General features: G+C 35.5%; 4 protein-coding genes and 2 pseudogenes across 5 annotated transcripts; 3 read left to right on the forward strand and 3 right to left on the reverse strand.

Annotated features, from left to right (window-relative positions):
* Positions 1 to 1,568: 1,568 nt before the first annotated feature.
* LOC121756412 lies at positions 1,569 to 2,895 on the forward strand (annotated as a pseudogene).
* A 1,661-nt stretch (positions 2,896 to 4,556) lies between these two features.
* On the reverse strand, positions 4,557 to 6,218 carry LOC121755196. The gene is made up of 2 exons (XM_042150484.1): positions 6,180 to 6,218; positions 4,557 to 5,392 (listed from the first exon to the last, which is right to left on the reverse strand). The coding sequence occupies exon 2, from the start codon at positions 5,384 to 5,386 to the stop codon at positions 4,658 to 4,660; it is 729 nt and encodes a 242-aa protein (XP_042006418.1). The 5' UTR covers positions 5,387 to 5,392; positions 6,180 to 6,218; the 3' UTR covers positions 4,557 to 4,657.
* Positions 6,219 to 13,010: 6,792 nt separating this feature from the next.
* On the forward strand, positions 13,011 to 14,248 carry LOC121756038 (xyloglucan endotransglucosylase/hydrolase protein 24-like; the record flags this gene model as incomplete). Its single annotated transcript, XM_042151493.1, has 3 exons — positions 13,011 to 13,307; positions 13,422 to 13,615; positions 13,750 to 14,248. Coding segments are annotated over 3 exons (849 nt in total), but the record flags the coding sequence as incomplete, so codon positions are not given.
* A 1,576-nt stretch (positions 14,249 to 15,824) lies between these two features.
* Positions 15,825 to 19,026, forward strand: LOC121756039 (protein MEI2-like 5). The gene is made up of 11 exons (XM_042151495.1): positions 15,825 to 15,946; positions 16,043 to 16,449; positions 16,560 to 16,718; positions 16,805 to 16,921; positions 17,014 to 17,165; positions 17,290 to 17,381; positions 17,463 to 18,162; positions 18,252 to 18,336; positions 18,428 to 18,496; positions 18,588 to 18,767; positions 18,901 to 19,026. The coding sequence occupies exons 1-11, from the start codon at positions 15,844 to 15,846 to the stop codon at positions 19,024 to 19,026; spliced, it is 2,190 nt and encodes a 729-aa protein (XP_042007429.1). The 5' UTR covers positions 15,825 to 15,843.
* Positions 19,027 to 19,379: 353 nt separating this feature from the next.
* Positions 19,380 to 21,756, reverse strand: LOC121756307 (ribose-phosphate pyrophosphokinase 4-like). Of its 2 annotated transcripts, none has more exons than XM_042151813.1 (7): positions 21,572 to 21,756; positions 20,761 to 21,076; positions 20,338 to 20,433; positions 20,160 to 20,228; positions 19,938 to 20,066; positions 19,730 to 19,832; positions 19,380 to 19,641 (listed from the first exon to the last, which is right to left on the reverse strand). In XM_042151813.1, the coding sequence occupies exons 1-7, from the start codon at positions 21,751 to 21,753 to the stop codon at positions 19,517 to 19,519; spliced, it is 1,020 nt and encodes a 339-aa protein (XP_042007747.1). In that variant the 5' UTR covers positions 21,754 to 21,756; the 3' UTR covers positions 19,380 to 19,516. The 2 variants fall into 2 exon arrangements, with proteins under 2 accessions (XP_042007747.1, XP_042007746.1); XM_042151812.1 differs by having other exon boundaries at positions 19,380 to 19,647; positions 21,572 to 21,754.
* Positions 21,757 to 23,119: 1,363 nt separating this feature from the next.
* On the reverse strand, positions 23,120 to 25,896 carry LOC121755192 (annotated as a pseudogene).
* Between the last annotated feature and the right edge of the window lie 1,437 nt (positions 25,897 to 27,333).

A 27,333-nucleotide genomic window follows, 5' to 3' on the forward strand; every position in this document is an offset into this window, starting at 1 on the left:
GACATAGTTTGATAATTTCGTAAGTATATAATTAGTAATTTTTTGTCCATAGTTAATAATCACAAATTTTCATTTTAAATTATCCATAAAAATTAATAACTACTTTGTTGAGTTTATTTTCCACTTATAACACTTCCATTATTTTTTTTATCTCTGTTCTTTTCTCATTTTGTTACAAATTAATACAGATAATTATGAACACAAAAATATGAATTGTTTACGTATCCAATTCAATATAACGTATATTTACATCTAAGAGTAGGGATGTCAATGCAGCCCGCAACTCGTGAGCTGACCCGAATAACCCGCCAAATTTATAGGGTTATGGTTTAAAATTTCTAGCCCGATAAAATTACAACACGATTAACCCGCACCCGATTAACTCGCAACCCGTTAGGGTCAGACCCGAAAACCCAATGGGCTGGCCCGAAAACCCGATAAAATTTCTATTGTTCTATTTGTTTGACTCCTAATTGGACAATTTCATTGATTATTTTTATAATATAGATAACTAAAAAAATAACATTCAATTTTATATTAAACATATAAATTATATATTAAATTTTTATTAATATAATAATAAATAAATAAATTAGAAACTTCTAATTCATTAATAAATATATAAATTTGTAAAACATGTTTTAAAACATGCTTTAAAATATTTAAATTTATGTTTTATTTTACACAAATCTCAAATATTAGTATTTGATCATGTTTGTGTTTGAGTTTAAGTATATATCTCAAATTTATCATAATTAAATATTTATATTTTATAAATATAACTAATTTTCGTCATTATTTATTGGATTGATCCCATGTTAATTTTATAGGTAGCAACCCGATTAACCCGCTGGGCCAGCCCGAAACCCGAGTGTTTAGGGTTAGGGTTGAACTTTTATAACCCGAAAAAATCTCAACCCGATTAGCCCGCATCCGATTGACCCGCAACCCGAGTAGGGTTGGCCCGAAACCCGGTGGGCCGGCCCGATTGACATCCCTATCTAAGAGCAATATTAAGCCAAAAATGAACGTTCTCCTATATAATTTTCCGATACAGTTAACAATGAGATGAGATGTAATATACTATACCGGTAGAAAAATGAATCATAATCGTCTCCACCATATAAATTGCACCGTTACCGTGGTCACGAATTGACATTGAGTTGAGCATAAATATAAACCGATTAACTTCCTTTCAGACTTCGTACTTTAATTCTGCAGTAAACTCGTGTCATTTCCCACCAAATTTACTACCAATGAGCGGAAGGAATATAATTTTTAACACCAATTTCCATTTCTTCTAGATAATATACCCAAAATAAACGTAACACACTAAATCACAACACCATTTTAATGCTCAATAATTGTTAGGATGCAAAAATTAACGCGTTACGTCGTTGAGTTGTCTCAAACTAAATTTTAAATTGTATAGACAGCTCTTATACAGTTCATGCAATCAACCCCTCTCTCTCTCCACTCTTTCCATTTCGTCAACCCCTAATTAAATCACCTATATACACACACACAATCTCCAATTCCAAAACCATCCAAAAACAAAAATAAAAAAAATGGCAATTTCCAAAATTCATGCAAATTCGATTCTACTTTTCCTAGCAACAATAATCGTAGTGGCGCAGGCGAACTTCAACCGCGACGTCGACATCAATTGGGGCGGCGGCAGCCACGCCCAAATCGTAGATGGGGGCCGAGGCTTGCGCCTCTCCCTCGACCAATCATCCGGCTCGGGTTTCCAGTCCAAGAACATTACTTGTTCGGGAGATTCGACATGATGATCAAACTCATCCCCGGGAACTCAGCTGGCACCGTCACCACGTTCTACGTAATTTGATCTCAACTATTTTATGATAATTTTAATTGTGTGAAATTATTGGAAATTTGGGCTAATTTTGAGTTTATGTGTGTGTAGTTGGCCTCCGAGGGTCCGAGCCACGACGAGATTGATTTCGAGTTCTTGGGGAACTCGACTGGCGAGCCCTACACTGTTCACACAAATGTGTACTCGCAAGGGAAAGGTGACAAGGAGCAACAATTCCGTCTCTGGTTCGACCCCACTGCCGCCTTCCACACTTATTCCATCATTTGGAACCCTCAACGTATTATGTAAGTAGCGGACGCAGAAAAAATATTGATAATAGTAAATTTATTTTGGATAACGATTTGCATAAAGTTAAAATATTTTTAAAACTTTATAGATAAATATTTAGAAAGTAAATTCGTCTGTAATTAAGTGTCTCATTCAGAATAAGTGTAACTTAAAAAAAATGTGTCAGAAAAAAGTTACTAGGACGTGGGTCCTACTTCAATTTATAGTTGTTTATAATGGAAATATTATTGAATTAGTTTAGTAGAATGTGCGACATACTTATCGATTAATTTCTGAATGCAGATTCATGGTGGACAACATTCCGATGAGAGTGTTCAACAACCACGGGGCGTCAGGGGTGCCGTTCCCGACGAGCAAGCCGATGAGGGTCATATGCAGTCTATGGAACGCGGACGACTGGGCGACGCAGGGCGGCCGTGTGAAGACCGATTGGACGAAAGCTCCGTTCGTCGCACACTACCGGAACATTAAACTCAGCGGAAAGCCCTGTGACACGGCCTCGTCGTGCGGGTCCGGGAACGACACGGTCAGCAACGAGGCGTGGCAGACGCAAGGGCTCGACGCCAACGGCCGGAACCGGATCCGGTGGGTGCAGCAGAAGCATATGATCTACAATTACTGTAACGATCTTCCTAGATTTCCCCAGACTCCCCACGAATGCAAGGGATCCAGATTCTGATCATTTTTCGAATTGTATTCTTTCATTTATTTATTTCTATTTGAAAATTGATGAATTTGCTTGTTGAATAAATGTTGATTATTTATACTTATATAATGTTTGATTAAAGAATTAATCCACATGAGGATCCGCGTTGATCGGTCTGATGATGCTTAGTCAACCAAATTTTTATAATATTATTCATGCAAAATTAAGGAACTAATGATAAATTAGAGTAAAAAATTACTCCCTCTGTCCGCCGTTAAATGTCTCATTTTTCCTTTTTCGTCCGTCTGTCAATAAATGCCCCATTTTACTTTTATCATATTTGGTAAATGGACCATACATTCCACTAACTCTTTTCACTCATATTTTATTATAAGAGGGAACATCTTTTTTGGTCCACGAATTTTACCAAAGTATCATTTTAGGTTCGTGAACTTTGAAAATATCATTTAAGGTCCACCAACTATGAGTTAATATCATTTGAAGTACTTTTTACTATTTCTAAGTTTTTTTGGACGAAAATACCCTCAATACCTTAAAGGGTGTATATTTTTAATAAATTTATCATATACTCATATTTTTTTATAAATATCTTTACAATATATTTTTGACAAATTTTTTAAATATAATTTGACCTTCAATATTATCATTTAATTTTGTGATATGCAAGAAAAAGATCTTTATTCAATTTTTTATTATTAAAGAAAAGTTCTTTATTCAATTTTTAAAAAAATTAATATAAAAAATTAAAGAAGCAATTTTACTTGCATGTCACAAAATTAAGTGATAATATTTAAGGTCAAATTATATTTAGAAATTTTTTTAAAAATATATTGTAAAGATATTTATAAAAAATATGAGCATATGATAAATTTATTAAAAACATATACACTTTAAGGTATTGAGGGTATTTTCGTCCAAAAAACTTGGAAATAGTAAAAAGTACTTCAAATGATATTAATCTATAGTTGGTGGACCTCAAATGATATTTTCAAAGTTCACGGACCTAAAATGATACTTTGGCAATGTTTGTGGACCAAAAAAGATGTTCCTTCTTATTATAAAACCAATATATAAAAGTAGGCCCCACATTCTACCAACTTTTCTACCTATTTTATTTCATAAAATCAAATATTTTCTTAAACTCATGCCTGTCAAATATGGGACATTTAATGGCGGACGGAGGGAGTATTGAATTGTTGATGCCGATGATGGATTATTGGTAGAATGAAGTAATATGTAAAATAAACACATGATTTGGAATATCTGAATTTAGTGACGGACGTAGAAAATAATATTAGTAGTGACGGACGTAGAAAATAATATTGGTAGATGCTTTACTGATCCTATTTTCTTAGGGTCAATTAAATATTTACATATTACAAATAATATATAGTACAAAAAGTTATACTATCCCCCGAACTATTTGATACATTGATTAAAATAGGATGACACGGAAATTTAAAAGATAGTTATTTAATATAGTAAGCACATAGATATAGTAATTGAATATATGATAATACTATTAAAGTTATGAAGTATAGTCAAATTCTGGTCAGTCCTCGCTCGCTCATTTCAACTGTGTACAAAACAATGCATTTTGTAATGCCCAAAATGGCATTGATTATTAAGGAAAGAAAAAATAATCAAAGTTTCGAATATCACTAGAACACGTCGATTTGCATAACTCAATATTATTTTCCAAAAGTTACGAGTCTGGTCAGAATTTGACCAATATTCGTGATTTAAATGACTAATGTCCCTTAGATACATATGAATGGAAAGATATGAAAGTATCTACCAAAACTGAAACTCATCCTCATAAGTCATAACCCTAATTTCTTCCAGAGCATCCGCAAGTGTTTGCATCAATGCTTTTTTTCAACAGAAAGCTCGTAGCACACGAGCCCCGTTAAAAGAATCGACAAACACCCGACCTCGACCACCAGACACCTTCTTTCCCACAAACGCACACTCTTCAGGGCTCTGATTCTTCCCTCCAATTGCTCAATCTTCTTCTTCAAAGCCTTGTTTTCCACCACCTTCTCCTTCTCGTACAATTGCTCCGTCTTCTCCTTCACCGCCTTTGCGATTTTCAAGCTCTCCTCGAATTTATTCGTCAATATTCCCGCGTCATGAATCCCCTTCTCCACCGGAAGCGAGCTCGGCGTGTAGATAACGACGTTGGGGTGGAAACGGAAGCTGGGGAATTGTCGAAGAAAGGAATATGTCGCGAGGGGTTCGGTGTTTTTGCAGTAGATGAACAGCTGGCCGTGCTTGGTTTTGAATAGCTTGTCGTTGTTTTCGAAAACGATCGCGTGGAGAAGTTTGTGGATTTTTTCGAAGGTGGCGAAGTCAGTGCCTTCTATTTTGTCGCGCCATGATTTGCAGACGCACTTGCACCTAATGATGGTTCTGATCGGGAGTTTTTCGAGGATCTCTCTCATTATGTCTTGGGGTAGATTTGTCAATAAGACTTCCTTGTTACCTTTTTCCAAAAATTTGGTGATCTTCGTCTTCGTCTTCGTCATCATCAATAAGTTGGCCAATTTTATGAATAAGTTGGGGATCTTTATCAATAAGTTGGCCATCTTCATCAATACCTGTAGTGGTTGTGGATGAAGAAACAATTATCATATTTAAGTTATTTTTATGTATAGACATGGATAAATTATTGATTTTCTTCAATTAAATGAGATTTTAAGTGGAATTGCTGAATGTTACAAAGCAAAGAGAAAAAGGTAATTGAATATATGTTCGGTTGGCTAAATTATATATCCGATTAAATATATATTGTGTTTGGGTTACGAGATTGAATCTCACAACTTAATCCTAGATTGATAGTAATGTGATAATTATTGATAATTAGTCATAGTCACTCCCTCCAACTAAAATAATCTCACAACTCAATCCTATATATTACCATATGATAATTAGTTATCTCAATTGAACAGCACTCATATGACTGTTCGGTTTGCAAGATTATATCTCAAGTTAAACAGGTAGTATTGTGTTAGGGTCATTTGATTGAATTTCACAATTTAACCCTAAATACATAATTATTTGATAATTAGTTATAGCCACCCCTACAACTCAAATAATCTCACAATTCAGTCATAGATAGATTATTATATGATAATTAGTCATGACAACTGAACAACACCTAATAAGATAGAGGAGAAAAGAAATTTTGTTAAAAGTGTGGAAAGATGACATATTGATCGAGACAAAACCAATTAAACGAAAAATGTGAATATTTTGAATGACACGGGAGAGTGCATAACTAGACGAAGTCAAGTATAGTACTCAATCCTCAAGTATATATATATCAAGTACATAAATTGATAAAATTATAGAGATAATATTTCAAAATTGAATTATACTACTCACCGTAATTCAGTCGCCGCCGCCGGAAAGATATGACTTCAGGGAAATGATATAGGGAACTGAATAAATTTTCATTACATGTATATATATAGAGAGAGATCGGGATACTGAGGGGAGAGATTTCTTTAGATTATATGCTAATTTATAGGAGAGAAATTTGCACACATATAACAAATCATAACCTAAGATCCTAATAATTTGCGAATTTACCAATTCTGTTTAGACTCGTGTGAGCCGAATTTTGTTTTGGAATAAGAGCTTAAAATATGGATTTCCTTTTACGAATACAAATATATTACATTTATATACTAATTCAAATGGAGTAATAAATAAATAAAATGATTGTCAATGAAGGTGGCTAATAGGATAAGTTAACACTATATGCGCTGGATTGTATTAAGATGACAACTCTTCTTAAAGTGACAACGTACCACCAATCTCGTGCTGCCACGTGGCACGTTATCCAACAATATTAGGGGTGTATCCAGCAATATTCATTTAGTAAGCGTTTACAGATTGCATGATAGTAATATATGGATTGCAGTGTAGATTGTTGAGTATTGCAGTATAGACATAGAATGTTTCAGTTGCAGTATATATATAGACAGATTGCTTTTGTATACGGCTATTTTGAGTTATAGACAATAATGTAATACTCAACAATCTACCCTTCAATCCACGTAGTACTATCATGCAATCTGTAGAAATCCATCTAAAACGCCTGCTATGATATTGCTGGATACGCCCTAATATTGCAGGATTACGTGCCATGTAGCAATACGAGGTTGGTGGTACGTTGTCACTCTAACTATGGTGGCACTCTAATGCTCCCCTATGCGCGTTATGTGTATTTTGTAAAGTAAATATCAACTCAATTGTTTCATTTTTCCAATATAATCATCCTAGTAGTCTCCAATTTTACACTCCTATACTTTTTTTTATGTATCCACAACCACTACAACAGTTATTGATGAAGATCATTAAATTGTTGGAAGGGGATGATGAATCTGAAACGAAGGAAGATTTGTATCTTCCGGAAGAGATTACGAGAGAGATCGTCCAAAGACTTCCGATTAGAAGCATTATAAGGTGGAAGCGTGTTTCTAAATCATGGCGCGATCTGATAGAAGGGGGTGAGTTTGTCACATCGCATACTCTGCATACTCCGAAACTTGCTTTCTCCTCTGGTCATAGGGACACCTACACGGTCTACGATGGTGAGGCCTGCAAGCCACCTTTTGAATTTGGGGCCCATCTTTCTTATATAAATTTTCCACGACTGGTTTCTCGTGCATTAATTAATTCAGTTAATGGTTTAATTCTGACGTGCAATGGATGGATTGATAAATTGTTCGTATGCAATCCAATTACTCGTGAGTATGTTAAACTTCCTCCTCTACCAACACATTCTCTCATTGTTGGATTTGGAGTGAGCAAATTAAGTGGTAAATATAAGATTTTTATGGTTATAAATTTGGCTCTTATCATATATGTACCCTAGGAGAAGAGTCCTGGAGAAGCATCTCAGATGTAGCATTGGGTAATTTTAATTTGGAATTTGATACTGCAGCATTTTTGAACAGGAATCTTCACTAGTTGGCATCTGATTGCGAGGGGAATAAATTGATTTGTTGCTTTGATCTTGAAACTAAATTATTTTTTCAGTCTTTCTCTTCCTCATGGTGTTGATCTCTACCACATACTTCACGCGTATAGACTATGCATTTTGGAAGGTCGGCTATGTTTATGCATATGTTCTTGGGATACTTTAAATCGTTTCAAGTTTGTTAGTTGGTGGATGAACAAGTACGGAGATGAGAATTCTTGGGTAAACGAATATACCTTCCACAGTAGACAAATAGTTAGTCGGTCTTACATTGTTTGGCCGCTCAAAATTTTGGCAAATGGTGACTTATTGTTCTATACTAGTTGCCCATTCATATACTCAAAAAAGACCGGAGCTGTTGAAACTTGTGATAGTCTTCTTGGGCGATCTAAAGAATATTATTCTAACATGGTTAGTTATATCCCAAATTTTGTTTCACTCAAAGCTATGGGAATTCACAATGTTCAACCATTGTCATTCTTAGATCCAGCTAATAATATTCAGTCTTTACGTTTTTGTTAGACAAAATGTATTCATAAATTCTTGTATTTTTATATATTATTGTACTACCTTTTCATTTTAGTAGGCCATTATGTATTTTTAAATTTTATTTGATCCTTATTTCATTATATCCTTCTTTATAGAATGATTGAATTTTAATTACGTTGTCTATAATATATGACACGCCATCAGCTGTTATTTAATCAATTTCCACGTCATATCCTACTTGTAAAAGTTGATGGTATAATTATTATTGAAAAAACTCATAACCTATAGTTGTATCATAATTGCTCAGGAATTTTTATTGTGCTTACAAATTCGCAAGTTAAATTGCAAGCATCGATTGGCGATTAGTGATCTGTACACTTTCTCATATTTTAAAATGCAACATGCGCTTAAATTTTCAAAGCTATAGTAATGTTTAATAAAATATTACTCCATTCGTACCACAATAAGAGTCACATTTTACCATTTTGGTCAGTCCAACCATAAGTGTCACATTTCATTTTTACCATAAATGGTAAGTAGGTCCAACTCCACTCACGTTTTATTATAAAACTAATATAAAAAAGTGAACTTCATATTCTACTAACTTTTTCAACCAACTATTCTTTACATTTATTAAAATTCGTGCACACATTAAATGTGACTCAGGGACGGAAGGACATAGCATGATAACAAATTAAATAAAAAAGATAAATTGTGATTTTGGTGGTGGAATTATTATATACTACATCCGTTCCACAATAAGAATCACATTTTGCCATTTCAGTCATTCTCCGATAAGAGTTATATTTCACTGTTACCATAAATGGTAAATAAGCCCCACATTTCACCTACTTATTATAAAACTAATATATATATATAAGTGAGACTTATAGTCCACTAACTTATTCAACCTATTTTCTTTACATTTTTTAAAACTAATGTCTACACTAAATGTGACTCTTATTGTGGGACGGATGTAGTACTTTTAAGTAAATAGAGGCGGCAGTGCCTATTTCTCGGCAGCTTCTCACACTACCCTTATAAATTTAGTAAGCTATTCGGGTTAGTTTAGGATCGGAATGACATGCTAATGACCTAATATGTAGAAACCAAACCGGATGCAACCTTAGAAGGAATTTTTTTTTCCAAACACGAACTTGACCTATTATATTTGAATCCGGACACGATCCAAAAACAACACCATATGATTCGTTTTGACATGACATGCTAACAACACAATACCAGAATGACATGATAGCAATATGAATCTGGCACAATAATTTAATTAAAAATGAGAAAATGATAACCCAATTTTAACTACTCTATTATAAAGGAATAAGAAACATAGTAATAGTATTAATTATTGACAGGTTATTCAAATTCGACCCGAAATTATATTTTCCTTAACCTGCAGGTTTTCACTCTGCTTTAACATTCCTGGTTGTGAGCAAAAGGAAAATCCGGATATAGTAAATGGCAACGGTGGAAGAACCGAAGAATAATAATATATCTAAATCTATCTCAATATAAAGTTTCATTCGTTCAATTGTTTCCTTTTTCCAATACATCCCTATATGTCAACTGTGTATTTATTAATTTATTTATTTTAGGTTAAAGATTTTATTTTACTAATTTGGAAAAAAAAATCTAATGTATTCCATAATTAGTTCAACCTATTCTAACCTTATATAATTATGCGCTCCCAATATATCAATATTTACTTAAGTCTTCGAAAAAAAAATTAATATATCAAGTTATTAACCTATTAAAAGTGAACAATAAACCAATATAGCTATAATTAAGGAACCAAGTAAATGAATAGAAAATATCGCTCGATTTGAAATTTACTTGACATGATTTACACCGTTTCCATTCAGAAAAGGACTCATTGGTTTATATAAATAGAATTAGAAGAATAATTTTTACTTCATTCCCTAGTCTCAAATTTTATACTCCTGTTTTTTTTTCAATATTTACAATTACCACTGCAGTTATTGATGAAGATCATTAACTTGTTGGAAGGGGAATGCTGAATTTGAAACGAAGAAAGATTTGTATCTTCCGGAAGAGATTATGAGAGACATAATCCGAAGACTCCCGATTAGAAGCATTATAAGGTGGAAGTGTGTTTCTAAGTTATGGCGCGATCTGATAGGAGGGGGTGACTTTGTTATGTTGTATACTCCAAAACTGGTCTTCTCTTATAGAGACACCTACACAGTCTACGACGGTGAGACCTACGTGCCACTTTTCAAATTTCGGACCCATTCCTATTATGTTCATGTTCCACAAGTTGTTACTTATCGCATCGATTCAGTTAATGGTTTATATTTGCTGAGGTATGGACATGCTAATACTCTATTAGTATGCAATCTAATTACTCGTGAATGTGTTGAACTTCCTTCTCAACCTACACTTTCTTGCATTTTTGGATTTGGAATTAGTAAATTAAGTGGGAAATATAAGATTTTATACGGTGATGAATTTGGATTTTATTATGTATGTACACTAGGAGAAGAGTCATGGAGACGAATCTCAGATGCAGCATAGGTTATTCCTATAGCAAATTATGACACTGCTGCATTTTTGAACGGGAATTTTCACTGGTTGGCATCTGATTGTGAGGGGAACAAATTGATCTGTTGCTTTGATCTTGAAACCGAGTTATTTGACAGTCTTCCTCTTCCTCCTCTTTTTTATGTTGACTACATACACACCTATCGACTATGCATTTTGGAAGGTCGGCTATGTCTATGTCTATATCTACGGGAATATCGACTATACATTTTGGAAGAGAAATTATAATCTCCAAAAAGATTTCTTTCCTAACAAACAAACGGCAAATATTCACTTAATTTAGACCGTTTCCCATTCACAATAGGATTAATTGGTTATAAATATAAGTTAGAAGAATAGTTTTTTTCTTCATCTAATTCTACTATTCTCTAATAAACGTGAGTCTGAGATGGAGGAGGTTTTCTTTACAAAACTATCGGAGAAGATGATGAGAAACATCTTGGGAAGACTGAATATTAGAAGCATTATAAAGTGCAATTGTGTCTGTGACACATATTACAAATATGTGTGGAGATATTTGTTGATTAAGAATGAAGAAATAAAACACTAAATTTTTATCATTCTCACGCCGGGTGATCTCATTTAATATTTGAATGGAAATTCTTCACTTGTTTGTATTGATTTCGAGAACAATCTCACGTTTATTGTTTTGATTTTGAAATCGAGCTATTGTAATACAATCAATAAAATACAAGTAGCAAGATAATATAAAAAGAAAAAAAATGTACTACGAGAATCTAATGAAATAAAAACATCAAGGTCTAAATAGGTAAGAGATCTAGCAAAAAGTACAACGTTTCCTTAATAATTCAATGTTTTATTACATTAAATTGTGATAAATAATTTAGTAGCTCTAGTTATTTTTACACAATATAATTTATTTTTGAAAATTAAATAGAAGACATAAAAATAAATGAAAGAAAATAGACATTAAAAATCAAATTATAGCATTACTGTTCAAACTATAAACTATACTCCTAATAATCATGAGTTTGAAAACGTAGTAATATCTTGCGATAAAGTCCAAACGAATATATTTAATAAAAAAGAATTTCAAATAGTTCACCAAATTAACAAATTAAATACTAATCAGCAAACTAAATATCCTAACTACATGATTAGTAATCCCTAAAAACCAAAGAAAAAAACAAAGTAATAAGAATAAAGTAACATTATATTAGTATTCTTTTATAAAGAAATTAATTCTCAAGAGAAATATTAGTATATGTATGTGATGCATCAACTCTACTAAATGGAAAGGGGCCCTCTCTTCTAAAAAATTGGTCTCAACTCAAGGAAATGATCAGAAGTTGGTAGACTCTTTATAATAAGAGGCTGCCAAGAAATTGCCACCGCCGCCTAACATTCTGTATTAATTTCTATAAAATATTAATTCTACCAACAAAACTTACAAATTCATAATTTATACACTAATGCCTTTATCACTTTATTATCATTCTATGTGCTCTAACTTCTATTTTTTAAAACAATTGGAATTTTATTTAAACGGCACCTCGTTTAAAATTAAAATAAATTCGCCTTCATTTTAAACAGTGAAACTGTGAAAGTCTGGCAACACAAGTTCTTAATTAGTGATAAAAAAAATATACCCCCTCCGTCCCGAAAGAGTATGAACATTTGGTTCGCACGAGTGTTAATGCATATTTGGAAAAATAAGAAAGAGATAGAAAGAAAAAGTTTTAAAAATATTGTTAGTGGAGAATGAGTCACACCTTATTAGAGAAAAAATTAGTTTCAAAAATTAGAAAATTCATAATTTTCAGGGACGAACTAAAAAGGAAATAGTTTATACTTTTCAGAGACAGAGGAAATACAATTGTGATTGAGAAAACATATCAATCTAATTTTAAAAATAAATTCAGTATAATTATTTACGGCACACCTAAATTAAAAAATTCTGGATCCGATACTGGACGCGAGTGAGAAAGAGCAACGTTCTTTCATGGTCATATGTATGTGGTGAAGACATGTTCCTGTTGGTATAGGCGCCAACCGAATCTAATAAGTAATAACAATGGGTGGAAATGACCCATTGCCTAATGAATAACGCGTTCAATAATTGTGATTGCCCTGCAATAGCCAGCTCACACTTTCCCAATATATATACTCTTCCAAATTCCATGCCTCTGCATCCATAACCATATCTCTTTCTCACTCTCATTCCACTACACACAAAAATGGCAGCATCAATTCTAGCATTCCTCTCTGCCTTTCTTGCCTTAGCCTGCTTGACCGCCGCCGATTTCTACCACGACACCGCCACCACATTTGGCCAAGGCCGCGCCAAGATACTTGAAGGCGGCCGCGGCCTCTCTCTCTCCCTCGACCAATCCTCTGGCTCCGGTTTCCAGTCCAAGAACGAGTTCTTGTTCGGCCGCTTCGACATGCAGCTTAAACTCATCCCCGGAAACTCTGCCGGAACCGTCACCACTTTCTATGTCAGTATTTTCTTATAATTGAATAAATTCAAATCTAGAATTTGATTTCATTATTGAAACCATTAAGGCATTGAAATATGACTGACTTACAATAAATATTTATAAACAATGCAGTTGTCGTCTCAAGGCCCGGGCCACGACGAAATCGACTTCGAATTTCTTGGAAATCCGAGTGGAAATCCCTACACAGTCCACACAAATGTGTTCTCGAAAGGAAAAGGCGACAAAGAGCAGCAGTTCCATCTCTGGTTCGACCCCACCGCTGCCTTCCACACCTACTCCATCGTCTGGAGCCCCAACAAAATCATGTAATTATACATCCACAATCAATAGTTCTATTTTTTTCATTTTAGTCTGTCTAATTAAAAAAAGCCTTCCTTTTTTTAGTAACATGTCACTGTCATTTTATTTTTACTTTCTTATTTTATATTAAAACGTGCAGATTCCTAGTGGATAATAGCCCCATAAGAGTATTCAACAACCACGGTAGCTCTGGCGTGGCCTTCCCCACCAACCAGCCGATGAGGGTATACTGCAGCCTCTGGAACGCGGACGACTGGGCCACGCAGGGCGGCCGCGTGAAGACCGACTGGGCACACGCTCCGTTCACCGCTTACTACAGGAACTTCAACATTGGCTCGTGCGCAGCCGGAACGCCGTGCGCGACTCAGGAGCTCGACGCCAAGGCGAGAAACAGACTCAGATGGGTGCAGCAGAATCACATGGTTTACAATTACTGCGTAGATTCCAATAGATTCCCTCAGGGATCTTCTCTCGAGTGCAAGCGTTCCAGATTCTAAGATTCTATCGTCAATTTATTTAATATCGTGTCATATCATTCTTGTGTGTCTATATTTGATTCCTTTCATATTCTTATTCAATGTAACTTTATGTTATGAAGTTCTCACCATAATAAAATATTTCACACTTTATTTATTTAATTATTTGGGATTATTAAGAATACATTTTCTATAGTTAGTATTGTGTGAATCTATTAACAAAAAAATAATAGTTGAAATGATGATGAAAGTGCACATGTGAATAATTATTTGGCCTAATGTGTAAAGATATTAGAAACGGAATGGAACATATACTATTGTCTAAAATAGAATATTTCTAAAATGTAACAATACCTCAGAACTGAAAACAAGTCATCCTCATCAATCAATGATAGAAACAGTGCTTGAATCATTGTTTCTGCTCGTAGCAATTGTCGAAAATCCGACCGCCAGCCGCAACGAACACAGTAGCAATCGTGAAACTCCGACCGCCAGCCAGTTCTTTTCCTTCAAATCACCAATCTTCTCCGGAACCTTTTCTAAGGCTGCATCAAATTTATTCTTCAAGATTTGAACATTACGAATACCCAGATCTCTAGCGAAATAAAGCTTGGGGTGTAAATAACGACGCTGGTATATAAACAAGAATAGGGAAATCGCATAAACATAGCCGACCCTCTAGAATATAGAGATAATATCCAGTACTGATATATGTATCATATCCAAGGCTACCATAATCACGAGAAGGAATAGAATATCTGATAAAGAGCTCGGTTTCAAGATCAAGACAACATACAAAAACAAAAAGATTTCATCACGACACATACTAATGTTGTCTGGTGCTGCTGATGATTCTCCACTACCCTCTTTTTCCTAGAGTATATAGTACTAAACATGACATGTGATTGCTAAATAAAATCTTATATTGCTTACTTAATTTGCTCATTCCAAATCCATATACATAGTTAAAAACATATGTACTAGGCAGGGCAGGAAGCTCAATATATTCACGAGTAATTGGATTGCATATGCAAAGAATCTCACAAATATTATTGACTGTAGCGCACAACAAAATAAATCCATCAGCTGATCCAATCACATAACGATAATTATAGCCGTGACAAAGAGGCAACCAGAATTGGCAAAGTGGTTGGAGGGCCTCATCGCAGACCGTGAACCACCCCGTGTCTTCATTAGCGAAAACCAGGCCCGATTTCGGGCTATACGACGTAGCAAACTGGCGTCATGACTTACAAACACACTTGCACCTCGCAATGCTTCTAATCGGAGTCTCCTGAGGATCTCTCTCGTGATATCTTCCGGGAGATTTGTAAACAAACCTTCCTTCATTAGTTCAGTTAACGAATATTAGATGGATTTATGTTCTTAATATATTTTGGAAATTTAATGTTGCTAACCCTAGTGATAGTTATATAATGATTTGAGTGGATTTGGTTTTTTTTGAATAAAAGTCTATCCACGTAACTATTTTAACAGCGGAAGAACGGTGATGAGTAGATTGATTTAAAAGATTGAGATGAATATGAATAAAGAATGGGATAGAGTTGTTCCTAATTAACACTACAGAATTTGGGAGAAAATTTGGTAATCCTAATAATTTGTTAATATTGTATCATTGATGTTGTGTTTCTTGCAGGAAGTGATTTGAGTTGAGCAAAGTTCTGAGTTCTTGCATTAACTTGAGAGACTAGTTTTTCCTCTAACCCGAGTCACTAGGCCTGCCTAAAATCCCATTCATGAGTACCGGAGGGAAAGAAAAAAACGTGTGGGGGCTTCCTGGAAGGACTAGCCATGCTAGGCTGTTTTCTTCTTCGTTGCCCATCTTTTTTCATAAGAAGCGTAAGTACGAGGAATTGAAATCTTGATGTCATTATCTTGATTTTCTTTTATTCTATGGTGAAGTGAAGTATTAGATATGCTTGTTTCTGTTTGTAGTTAATTTTAATGAATCCAACCGAAGTGGTTTGTCGCTGGATGACGAATTTCCTAGCCTTAGCAAACTACAATTACAAGATGAAGTACTTGAACCACTGCCTGGTGATGAAGGTGAACTTTCTGACGATTTCGATCTCTCTTGGTTGCCAACTCAACTTGAGGACTTGGATGATGATATTTTTGCAAGTGGAGGTGGAATGGAAATCGAACCCGAATATCTACTCAATGGGACATCAAGGATGAGTCCTGACTCTATTGGTCCCAGCAGCATTGCACAATATGGCTTTGCAAATAGCGTTGGATCGGTTAGTAGTGAACATCCATACGGAGAGCATCCTTCAAGGACATTGTTTGTTCGCAATATCGACAGTAGTGTGAAAGATTCTGAACTGAAGTCTCTCTTTGAGGTATGTGTCAGTGTAACAAGATTCAAATTACTATTTTTCGAAATATCCTCAATATCGTACGAAAAACACTAATTCATGCTCTACTTTTTCTTTCTGCTTCTGCTTAATAGCAATATGGAGATATCAGAACTCTTTATACAGCATGTAAGCATAGGGGTTTTGTGATGATATCTTACTATGACATCAGAGCTGCTCGAAGTGCAATGCGTGGCTTGCAAAATACGCCCCTGAGGCGAAGGAAACTCGACATCCATTTTTCAATTCCAAAGGTGAGAACCCCTGCCATCTGTTGATTTCGCTGTGTTTCGCTCAATTACTTATACCTTATACGACTATCGTTTCTTGGTACGTGCAGGACAATCCATCTGAAAAAAATCTCAACCAGGGAACTTTGGTGGTGTTCAATGTTGATGATTCTGTATCTAATGACGACCTTCGCCAAATTTTTGGTGCTTACGGGGGCGTGAGGGAGGTAAATCTTCTTACCGCGTCGAGTAGTATGATGCATCTAGAGATGTTACTTTGTTTGCTTGTATTTGATGAACTGAATTGCATTAACTGTAGATAAGGGAAACGCCACATAAACGACACCACAAGTTCGTCGAGTTTTATGATGTTAGAGGTGCAGATGCAGCTCTTAAGGCTTTGAACGGATGCGACATAGCTGGAAAGCGCATAAAGCTTGAACCTAGCCGGCCTGGTGGTGCTCGTCGCAGGTAACCTCTAAAAACCATGCTTGTTTTCGACTACACTGGCACTGTTTTCCACAAGTTTTTGTCATGATTTTTTTACTGTGAAGTTAAAATCTTGCTTCTTTAACTCATCATGCCTCTCCTCCAGCTTACTGCTGCAACCGAGCCAAGATCAGGAACTAGACGAAGCTCGAGGTCTCTGCCATCCAACAGGTTCACCCATAAGCAACTCTCCTCCAGGCATGTTAATGGAGAGTTTGTGTATTAAAACAATCTGTTACAGCTTTAATTCAAAAACTAACAATTGTGGTGTCTCTGCAGGTATTTGGAAGTATTTTGGCAGCCCGGTCGAGCAAAAGTCCTTGCACGGTTACAGTCAGTCGCCTCTTTTTGGAGGAAAGCTCAGCCCTGTAGGTAGCACTCACTTGTCTGGTTTGGCTTCTATTTTCCCTTCTCATGTATCAAGTCCTGTAAAGATTTCACCCATCGGTTCAAGAATAAGTCATTCGAACCGGGTATTTACCAACGGGGAGCATGGAGCACCCTATCAGCAACACTTTTCTGTTCCGGACTCGATGATAAGTTTAAGTCCTGGAACCGCTTCATCGTTTAGTGATTCCAAGCCGTCCAGTGTAGGAACGCTTTCTTGTCCTCAGTTTCTTTGGGGAAGTCCCTCTGTCCGCTCAGACCTCATTACCTCACAGAAAGGGCTCCCATTTCCATCTAGAGCACATGGAACCGGCTTCCCATTTCATGTTGGATCCGCTCCACCGGGTATTCAGATGGAAAGACATATTGGTTTTTTCGTTGAAAGTGGTTCTTCTAGCTCCCGGATGATGCCAATGTCCAGAAATGGTCCTATGTGTTTTGGAGGCAATGATGGAGCAATGGATCGTGGTCGAAGAAGGGCTGACAGCGGAAGCCAAATGGACTGTAAAAGCCAATACCAACTCGATTTGGATAAGATCAGAAATGGTGAAGATACTAGGACCACTTTGATGATTAAAAACATCCCGAACAAGTAAGAGTTCGTAATGCTCGCCTTATACGTGGTTTTGTATTCTGAATGCTTACTCCTGAACTGTTCTGTCTTCTCGTCCATGTCTAAAGGTACACTTCGAAGATGCTTCTTCTAGCTATCGATGAAACGCACAAGGGTGCATACGATTTCCTCTATTTGCCAATCGACTTCAAGGTAAGTACTACATGTTTAGTTTGAGCAACTCTTCCCTCTTCTAGTGATTCAATATCGAATCTTTGATTCGACATCAACTTTCTTGATCCAGAATAAGTGCAATGTTGGATATGCCTTCATCAATATGGCCTCTCCTCTTCACATCATCTCATTTTTTGAGGTACTTCATTCCTTCCCTGGTTGCATAAGGCCTTCGTTTCAATGAATTCCGAATAATAGACTAATTTGACTCACACCACGCGTCTCTCAAGGCATTTGATGGCAAGAAATGGGAAAAGTTCAACAGCGAAAAAGTTGCAGCGTTGGCATATGGAAGAATCCAGGGAAAAGTCGCTCTCGTTTCACATTTTCAGAACTCAAGTTTGATTAATGAAGATAAGCGGTTTCGACCAATTCTTTTCCAATCCGAGGGCCAAGAATCTGATGATTTGGTATGCTGTGTTTGTGCCACAGAGTTATAAACTCCCATTTAACCAGATTTTCATAAAGTGTTCATCAAATTTCTCAGTTGTGCAAGTTATCGCTATTCAAATTGCTAATTCGCTGTCGTCTTTGATGGCTCAGTCGAACTTCTCATCCAGCAATCTGAACATTTTTGTCCGCCAGCCAGACGGATCTTACACAGGAGATGCTCTCGACAGCCCAAAGGGTGATCAAGATCAGAAGCCGTATGGTTTTTGGAGCAACTGATTCTAACAAGACTCCTGTACAGTTTTTGCATTCATTAAAGTGTTCGGCAGTCTTCACTTTCGCATCCACTTTTTTGCGATGGATGCTCGTTTCTCGAAGGGAAAGCTCAAACGACATAAGCTAATGGTTTAACAATCGGAGACGAAGAAATTGGTATAGCTGTCCATTGCTGTTTGCTTTGCTCAGTCCTTCCACAGTCTCTGCTTTTTTTAACTACTAATATTTGTTTTATTGTTCTTCATTTCTGATTTAGTATGTATAGAAGTTTATGGAATTGGCTGAGGTTCAATGAATTTAATCTTTTGATTCTTTGTTTATGTCTGTTTTATCCACTTTTCATGAAAAGATAGATCTTGGCAATAATACTCAAATAGTCAAATATATATCATCCAAAAAATACAAGATTACCAAATTCTACATTCAAAAATGAAAACTATAGTGTAACACAGTCATAGTTGAGCAATGGATTCCTCCGGTGGCCGTTCGGGCCTTAGATTTGGAGGGCGTCGGATATGGATTTAGCAAGGCTCAACACTTCGAAAGGAGCTTTTCCGGAGATGGCTTCAACGGTCAGGGGGCACGAGTCACTGATCCAAAAGTGGGTGAACGCCTTCCCTGAAACTTCAGATGCATCATCACAATGAGAAAAACGTAAAGGAAACCCAAGAGATTGAACATAAGCACGAGGGTGAAGAAACCCTACCATTGTCGTTCTTGTGAACGAACCGCTCCCAAGACTTGTTTGGAAACACACCATGAGTGACGTATGCGCTCACCTTTGCTGCACCTTGTGCTGCCAAAACTTTCTGATAAAACAACAAAAGAAATATTATTGAATTAAATCTATGATCAAACAGTAAAAGCCTCAAGAAATCCAGCCTTTCAAGGTATTCAAAGTCGAGAAGGAATACCTGACACTCGATCAAGGTGCCACCTGATTGCACTAAGTCGTCAACAATGACAACATGGCAACCTGCGGGATTGCCCTCTTTTATCCTCACTATTCTCTTGTCGCCTTCACGAACTTTGTTGCAGATGATCTAAAAGGCCAAATAAGGGGACGTGAAATGCTCGTATCAGAAAATGCAAAACAAAAGAGGAAAATGTTGATAATTTTTCCAAGGCCAACAAACCATAGGAAAATGATCAAGCAACTTGTGAAAACGTTTCCACGCTCCATCATCTGGAAACGCAACAACTATCTACAAGGAAATGGAAGTCAGGCAAAACAGCCTCCAACATAGTTGACAGAAATAAACTATCCTGATTGTTTTTAAGATCATCAAAATCATTGAGAAAAGCAACAATAACCTTATCCGATTCTGGAAGTTGCTGAAGCCGTTCCTTTAATAGTGGGATCCCACTCTCAAAAACAGGTAGAATACTATCACCAAAATAAAACCTCTCCTGCAGAGAAAGGAGCAGACGTAAGTAAAGTATGCTATTCCCATCTCAGAGATGTCAGACAATATGTTTCAAGTTGGAGTCTTCGTAAAGGACTAAAACCATTCGTAATTCACTAGCATTCTTGAAGGGTAACAGATAAGGCCAACTTTTCTTAACACTAATGGCAGATGATAAGTGTTGTTGGGAACGAAGGAAGTGTAAAATCATAATATCCAGATTAGTAAATTAACCCTGTTTATGAAAACACTGCAATGATGCACCCAGAGAAACGGAGAGAATAGATACAAAAGAACGACATAAACAATAGAATTGGCACAAGAGAGGAACCTGCAAAGCATGTATATCATAGATAACCAGACTGGTTGGACCACCCCTCGAGATAGGAGTATTAGAAAGCATTCTAGCCAAGGTAAACGCAGTTGCAACGTCACCCTCTTCTTCGATTCGCTCAAAGGAGCCAGTCGGAAAGAAAGGCAACACAACGGAGAATGAGGCACAGAACAACATTGGAAGTGCATAAATGACCGAAAGCTGCTCAAATATGACCGAAGGGGAGCTGAACGATCCTAGAAACGCAACGTGTTGGCCTCGTATGTCATGTGCATTTTTAATGAACAGATTCGGAAATCCATCAGCAAAGCTCCTGCATAAAACAAAACACAACAATCTAAACAAAGCCCTCACCAATACTGCAGAAAGTAACACATAAGAATCACTCTCCCATCACTCAGATTAAGTTCCTAATACACAAATAATCACTCTGTGAGTTCAAGAAACAGAATAGAACTTAATCAATTCTTATGGTGAGAACATAACTCCTGCAAAAAAACTATTCTTTTAGGCGTGAGGCCAAGAAAAGAATGATTTACACCAAATCTCTCTAAGCAAAGAACCAATTCAATCTAAATAGAGAATAATTGCATTGCAAAAAACAACAAGAACTCATTGAAAGAAAGAAAGAAAGAAAAAAAAGACAACACCCCACTTTACATTAACAACAGGAGAAGAAAGGGCAGTGTAGTCTCTTTCTCCAACCAAATAAAAAACGAATCTTTACATAAGAAGAAGTCTTCGAAACATAATTCGTACAAATTTCGGATTCAATATATATATCCAAAGGTTGGAGTTTTGGGTTTACCTCCAGTTGATGGATTGAAGCTGGATGAGATTGGATTGAGCAGCAACTTTGCGAGCCAATTCCTCAGCTTCCACACAGTAGAAAAGCAACACTTTCTTCTTTGACCTCTCCATCTCTCTCAAACACACTGAGCTGCAGAGTGGAGAAAAAGTGGAATTGCAATGGCTATTATTCGATGGCATAATTTACAAAGCTAACTTTCGGGCCGGCCCAGTATTTTGATGTTCGGGACAAGGCACACCATTTTTTTTCGGTAGGGGTCCCACTATTATACTGATTTCTCAAAAAAGAATTATAAAATGAATTTAAAATTCTATTTAAAATAATTAGTGTCTTACATATTTATTTTTTGCGACATTATAGGAAAATAATATTTTCTTGAATTAAATATATGTAGATTTAGAAAAAAAAATACTTTATCCGGTGTGAATTAATCCCATATCTTCGTAATCAAATCCTTTTCAATGATATTTTAAAAATATAATAGAGGTGTATTAAGAAAATAATATATTACTCCATTTAAATAAACATATCTGCTCCACATTTAAAATCATGGATATTGGATACGTATCTTGCTAACTAATTACCAATCTAAAATTAGATTAATTTTTAATCATTTTGATTAGGAGATCTCAGCTGTTGATATAATATTTTAAATTTAAATCATTATTAAATAAAATTAAAGGGTATTAATATCAATTTTCTCTTATTAAAATTATCTCAAAACTTTAAATTTACATAACTCACTTGATTTAAATTATTTTTTCCCCAAAAACATATCAAATTAAAGGTAATTTTATAAGGATTCTAACGAGATCTCAATTGCATATCTTACGACGACGTTCGGATGATGAAATTTAATGATTTTTATTTTAGTTTTCGTATATGTTGATAAACAGATTTTTATCAACAAATACATCAAAAAATCTAATATAATGCATGTAAAATCTCAATTAAATTGTGTTGATATTCTCGAGTACTTGTGTTGAAATACTCATGTCATTGTGTTGATATTTGTAACACACTATGTTGATATAAAAAATACGAAAATTATGATATGATAATAAAATGACGATCTTGCCATTTTGTTGATATTTTGTCTATTATTTATTGAAATTCGTAAGATATAATCTAATCCATTCATTTTGAAATTTAATGATGGAGATATGATCTTGATTTTGGATTATGATGGTATAAGTATTTGATCTTGATTTTGGAATTTGGATTATGATGCTATAACTAATAGAAGAAGACCCAATTTATGAATATTTATCTTAATTTGTTTTAAAAATTTACAAGTATCGGCAACGAGTGTCAAGACATGGCCTCGCCGCCGACTGGCAATGACAGCCAAAAGTTTTATTGAGGGCTTAAAACGACATACATTTCACACTTAAAGTTAAAATGAAAACACAAAAGTAAATCAAATTATAGGTTTCCAAGTCTCCTACTTTCCTTTCCTTCAACAAAATCAACGTATAGACTACAGACAAAAAAAATACTGTATTCATAAGTAAAGAATAAGAGCAGCAAAAGAACACAAGAACATAGAAGAAAGGGAGCAAAGGTGCTTCAACACAGTCTATAGCATATAATTCAAGTGTTTGTCTAATAAAAAGCTATGGTGGCTACGAATTTACATACAATTCTTGAGCGTGTCTCCAGCTCCCTGGAAAAAGCAACAAGACAGCGCGAAATCCGCAATGAAAATCCCGACAAGGGAGACGACAACAGCCGATGTCGTTGATTCTCCAACGCCCTTCGCACCTCCCATGGTGGTGACTCCCCACGCGCAGCTCACAATTGATATTATCAAACCAAACACTGCCGACTTGATCATTGCACTGATTATATCCCACCCTCGGAGAGCTCTCTGTGCGGAATCCAAGATTATGTTGATGCTGATGCCGTAGACGCTATCAGCTAGGAAGGCGCTTGAAACCATCCCCAGGGTGAAGCACATTAGCGTTAGCAAGGGGAGAGCGATGCATGAAGCTAGTACTCTTGGCGTCACGAGATAGTCGACGGGGTTCGCACCAAGAACTCTCAGTGTGTCGGTTTGCTCTGAGACTTGCATCGTCCCCAGCTCTGCAGCGAAGGCGCTTCCGATACGCCCAGCAACGACGATTGATGTGATTGATGTGGCCACGGGAGCGAGGGCCAGAACCCCACCGATGGATCTGTTCAGCCCGAGTCTGGTGAATTCCCTCACGAACTGGATAGTGAAGGCCATGCCAACAAAAGCGGCTGTGAGGAGACAGACGCCCACTGATTTAGGTCCAACTCTTTCGAGCTGCTGAAGGGTGTTTTTCCGGTGAATCTTTCCTTTCACAGTTGTAGCAACCACCTGCCCCGCCAATATCAGAACGGTTAATCCTCGCCATAAGTATCGAGGAGGTGACCATTTGCTCAAGAATGTATTCGACTCAAGATTCAATACGGATACTTCACTTATTTCTTCTTCTTCGGATATGGATACACTTGCGTGACCATCTGCGTCAGAACAAAACTATGATCCCTCTTTTGAATCGAGGATAAAAGCTTCGAGGTCTTAGCTCCTTCAGCATATCCAACTCCCCTGTCAAGGTACCGGAAGCGAATGGATGCAACTTTTGCAGGATTTCTTACATTAATAAAGCTTCCTCTGCAGGATTTCAGAGAGAAGGGTTCATAGGATTAAAAAACCATATTGTTTTATGCTGTGACCCCAGATAAAAAGAAAGCCAAGTAGACAAAAAAGTAGAAATTAAACCTTTTGGAGGCATTGATAACAGGGTGGATCTGGGTAGCTGCCAGCATGTTAAGTTTTCTCTATAACGACACACAAGTGTGCTGGCAGAAGCAATATCAGAGCAACATGACTCAACACTATAGTAGTATTCTAGTGGTTGTAAAGACTGCTGATTCCATTTCCATACAATGAAATCAACTGCAGCTTCCAAATAAAATATTCTAGAAACCTGCAGTTGCAAATGAAATATTCAAGAAAAGATTTAGCCATTATCACAGTTACATAAAATAAATTGCGTCAAATAACCATGGAAAACATAACATTGTAACATGTATCATTCATAACAGCCCATAAATACACCACCATTAGCACTTCTTGGATGCTCTTTATATAATAAAGCTAACCGGGGACAATGAAGCAATGAAGCCACGCCCATCCTTCATCAAATGAATCCCTTGTAGTTTAACCAAACTCATTGTTAACAAGGAAACAATGGTAATATAATGAGGATTAAGCTTTTGGAGTAATCAATTTACCACCCTTCTTTAGATTATAAACTTGTAAGAAATGTATTACGTCAATGATTCTATCAAAATGTAGACTATATCTAGTAGCACGGTCTAAGTTCCCAACTTCCCATGATATGAGATGTCGAAGGTTAAGGTATTTAAATTCAACTTGTTTGAACCCTACTCAGTGAGTATTCAGATTAAGGAATGGGCTCATTTTCCAATTAGCAATCATAGAAATCCATCTCTGCAGTCTGCACTGAAATAGCAGCATACTAATAAAGCAGTCAGCAAGAATGCATCTTATTTACAGTTCCAAAAGAAGTACTTATAGTTCCTTCATAACCATAGCATTAGCAATCAACCAAGACTTTCTCGCACCAATTCAACCGAAGAAACAAACACTGTTAGATTCCAAAGATGTTAATAAGCAATTCATAACTCTTATTGCTAGATTAGAAACGATAACGATATATAGATCCTGACAGAATATCAAAATGCATTCATCAAATTCAGCAGTTAAGTTTGACACCAATTAATAAATATACAAAGAATTAAAGGCATGACAGAATCTAATTAGCTGATAGCAGCAATCTGTAGAAACTACAAAAGCCAAACTCATCCACCATCCACCAAATTCTGTTGGATAATAGCAGTTAACACACATGAAATAAAGCAATGGAGCTTAAAATTACGGCACTTCATACTACAAATACATGTGTCACCTAGACTTTTTCTCACTCATTTCTGCTCAACACTTTCAACTGTAAACATGTATAGATCCAAGTCAATTCAGTACTATATCACAAAGCTTCCACCAAAAATGCAAAGCATAAATCATTCAGTGAAAATATCAAACACTTGGCATCAAATTTTAATATCTCACAAATCTTATCAATCAATTTTTTGAATCCATATATTCCAAATCAGGATATAAAGAGCAGACTTCAAGAAGAACTTGACCTGAAAAGAGGACGGCGACTTCAAGCCAACGACGGCAGCGGCGGTGATCTGATGCGGTGGTCGGGAAATTATGAAAAGAGAGATATAGAGTGAGTGATATTGGGAGAGGCCAAAGAGAAAATTATTTTTATTAAATGAAATAATTATCATTTAAATTTCCATTTTATAATACTACTATTTTTTTAAAATAATTTGGAATTACAAAATTAAATATTGATATAGCAATAAAATCACATTGTTTTAGTTAATGCACATAATAGAATGATGTCATTTTGTCAAAAATAATGTCCTTTTATTGTTACATCAGTATTTAAATTTGCAATATTAGTTTTGATTCTGATGATTATGTGAAAATTGCAAAATATTGAGAAATAATAATTTCATTTTAATTTCAAAAGTTATGAAATTTGTAAATTTCCTTTTTAGTTATGGTATTGGCTTTTTCTATTGAGAGTGGGCAAGGTTTGGGCTTTTAAATGAAGTGTTAATATATAGAGACAGAAAAAGGTATTGGGCTGGGCCTTGCAGAATGAATATTGATAGGGCTTATAGCGAAAGATATATATGGGCTTAGGACATTCAATTCTTCTTCATGGACCTTTTTTTTCAAGATTGAACAAAATTATTTTTGTGTAAACTCATGATATTTTAACTCATCACTAATTATGCATATATTCTTTACTTTGGAAACATTACAAATCCAATTCAAGAACATGCATGATAAATACAAGGCCATATGCAATTAAAATGGATAGAAGTAGAGTAAAGAAATCGGTTGAATGATTAAATCAACACAAATAATTAGGATTTGAATTATATCGAACTATGGTGGAAAATAATTCTTTAGAAATTTATTGTTATATTATTGAAACTGATTATAATAATAACTTTAAAAAAATTAAAAAAGAAAATTAATCAATATAAAGTTTAAAACAAGAATGGGACAAAAGTAATAGAAATGGAGAAAAAGAAGTAGAATCTCACTTTGAAAAAAGAAAAAAGGGGGGAAAATGATTTAACATGTAATAGCTTCAAAAAAAGAAGGAAATAACTAAGGCAGCTTTCTGAAAATAAAGGCATATTGGATAATATAATTATATACAAAGAAAGTAGTAACAAGGTAATAAAAAATTAGTCAGTGTAACTTTACAATTTGAAGTTTGAACAATCGAGTTTTGATTTCAAAGAATAGAAATTCGGCTATACTGGAAACCCTTTGTATTAATTTATACATAAATATTTTTAATTCAACATGATTGGGTGACAAATTCAAATTCACACGTGTTTCAAAAGTCGAACAAAATCTAGTAACATAGATATTGTCGTGAATGTAACGCGCAATCGTTCTTTAATTAGAAAATTGACGTATTATTTTTCCAATATACATATATAACTATATAAGCACAAGCAATAACAATCTAATTTTTGAATTGGAATCGAATTTTACCTGAAATAGCTCAATATTTGATTAGCTTTGTTGATTGATGTATCAATATGTTTTAGACTGAATCTTACTTTTCTTATCTTTACCACTTTTCTCACTTTGCTTTAGACAAACT

Source organism: Salvia splendens, chromosome 11 (genome assembly GCF_004379255.2).
Source record: "Salvia splendens isolate huo1 chromosome 11, SspV2, whole genome shotgun sequence".
Taxonomy (NCBI): Eukaryota; Viridiplantae; Streptophyta; class Magnoliopsida; order Lamiales; family Lamiaceae; genus Salvia; species Salvia splendens.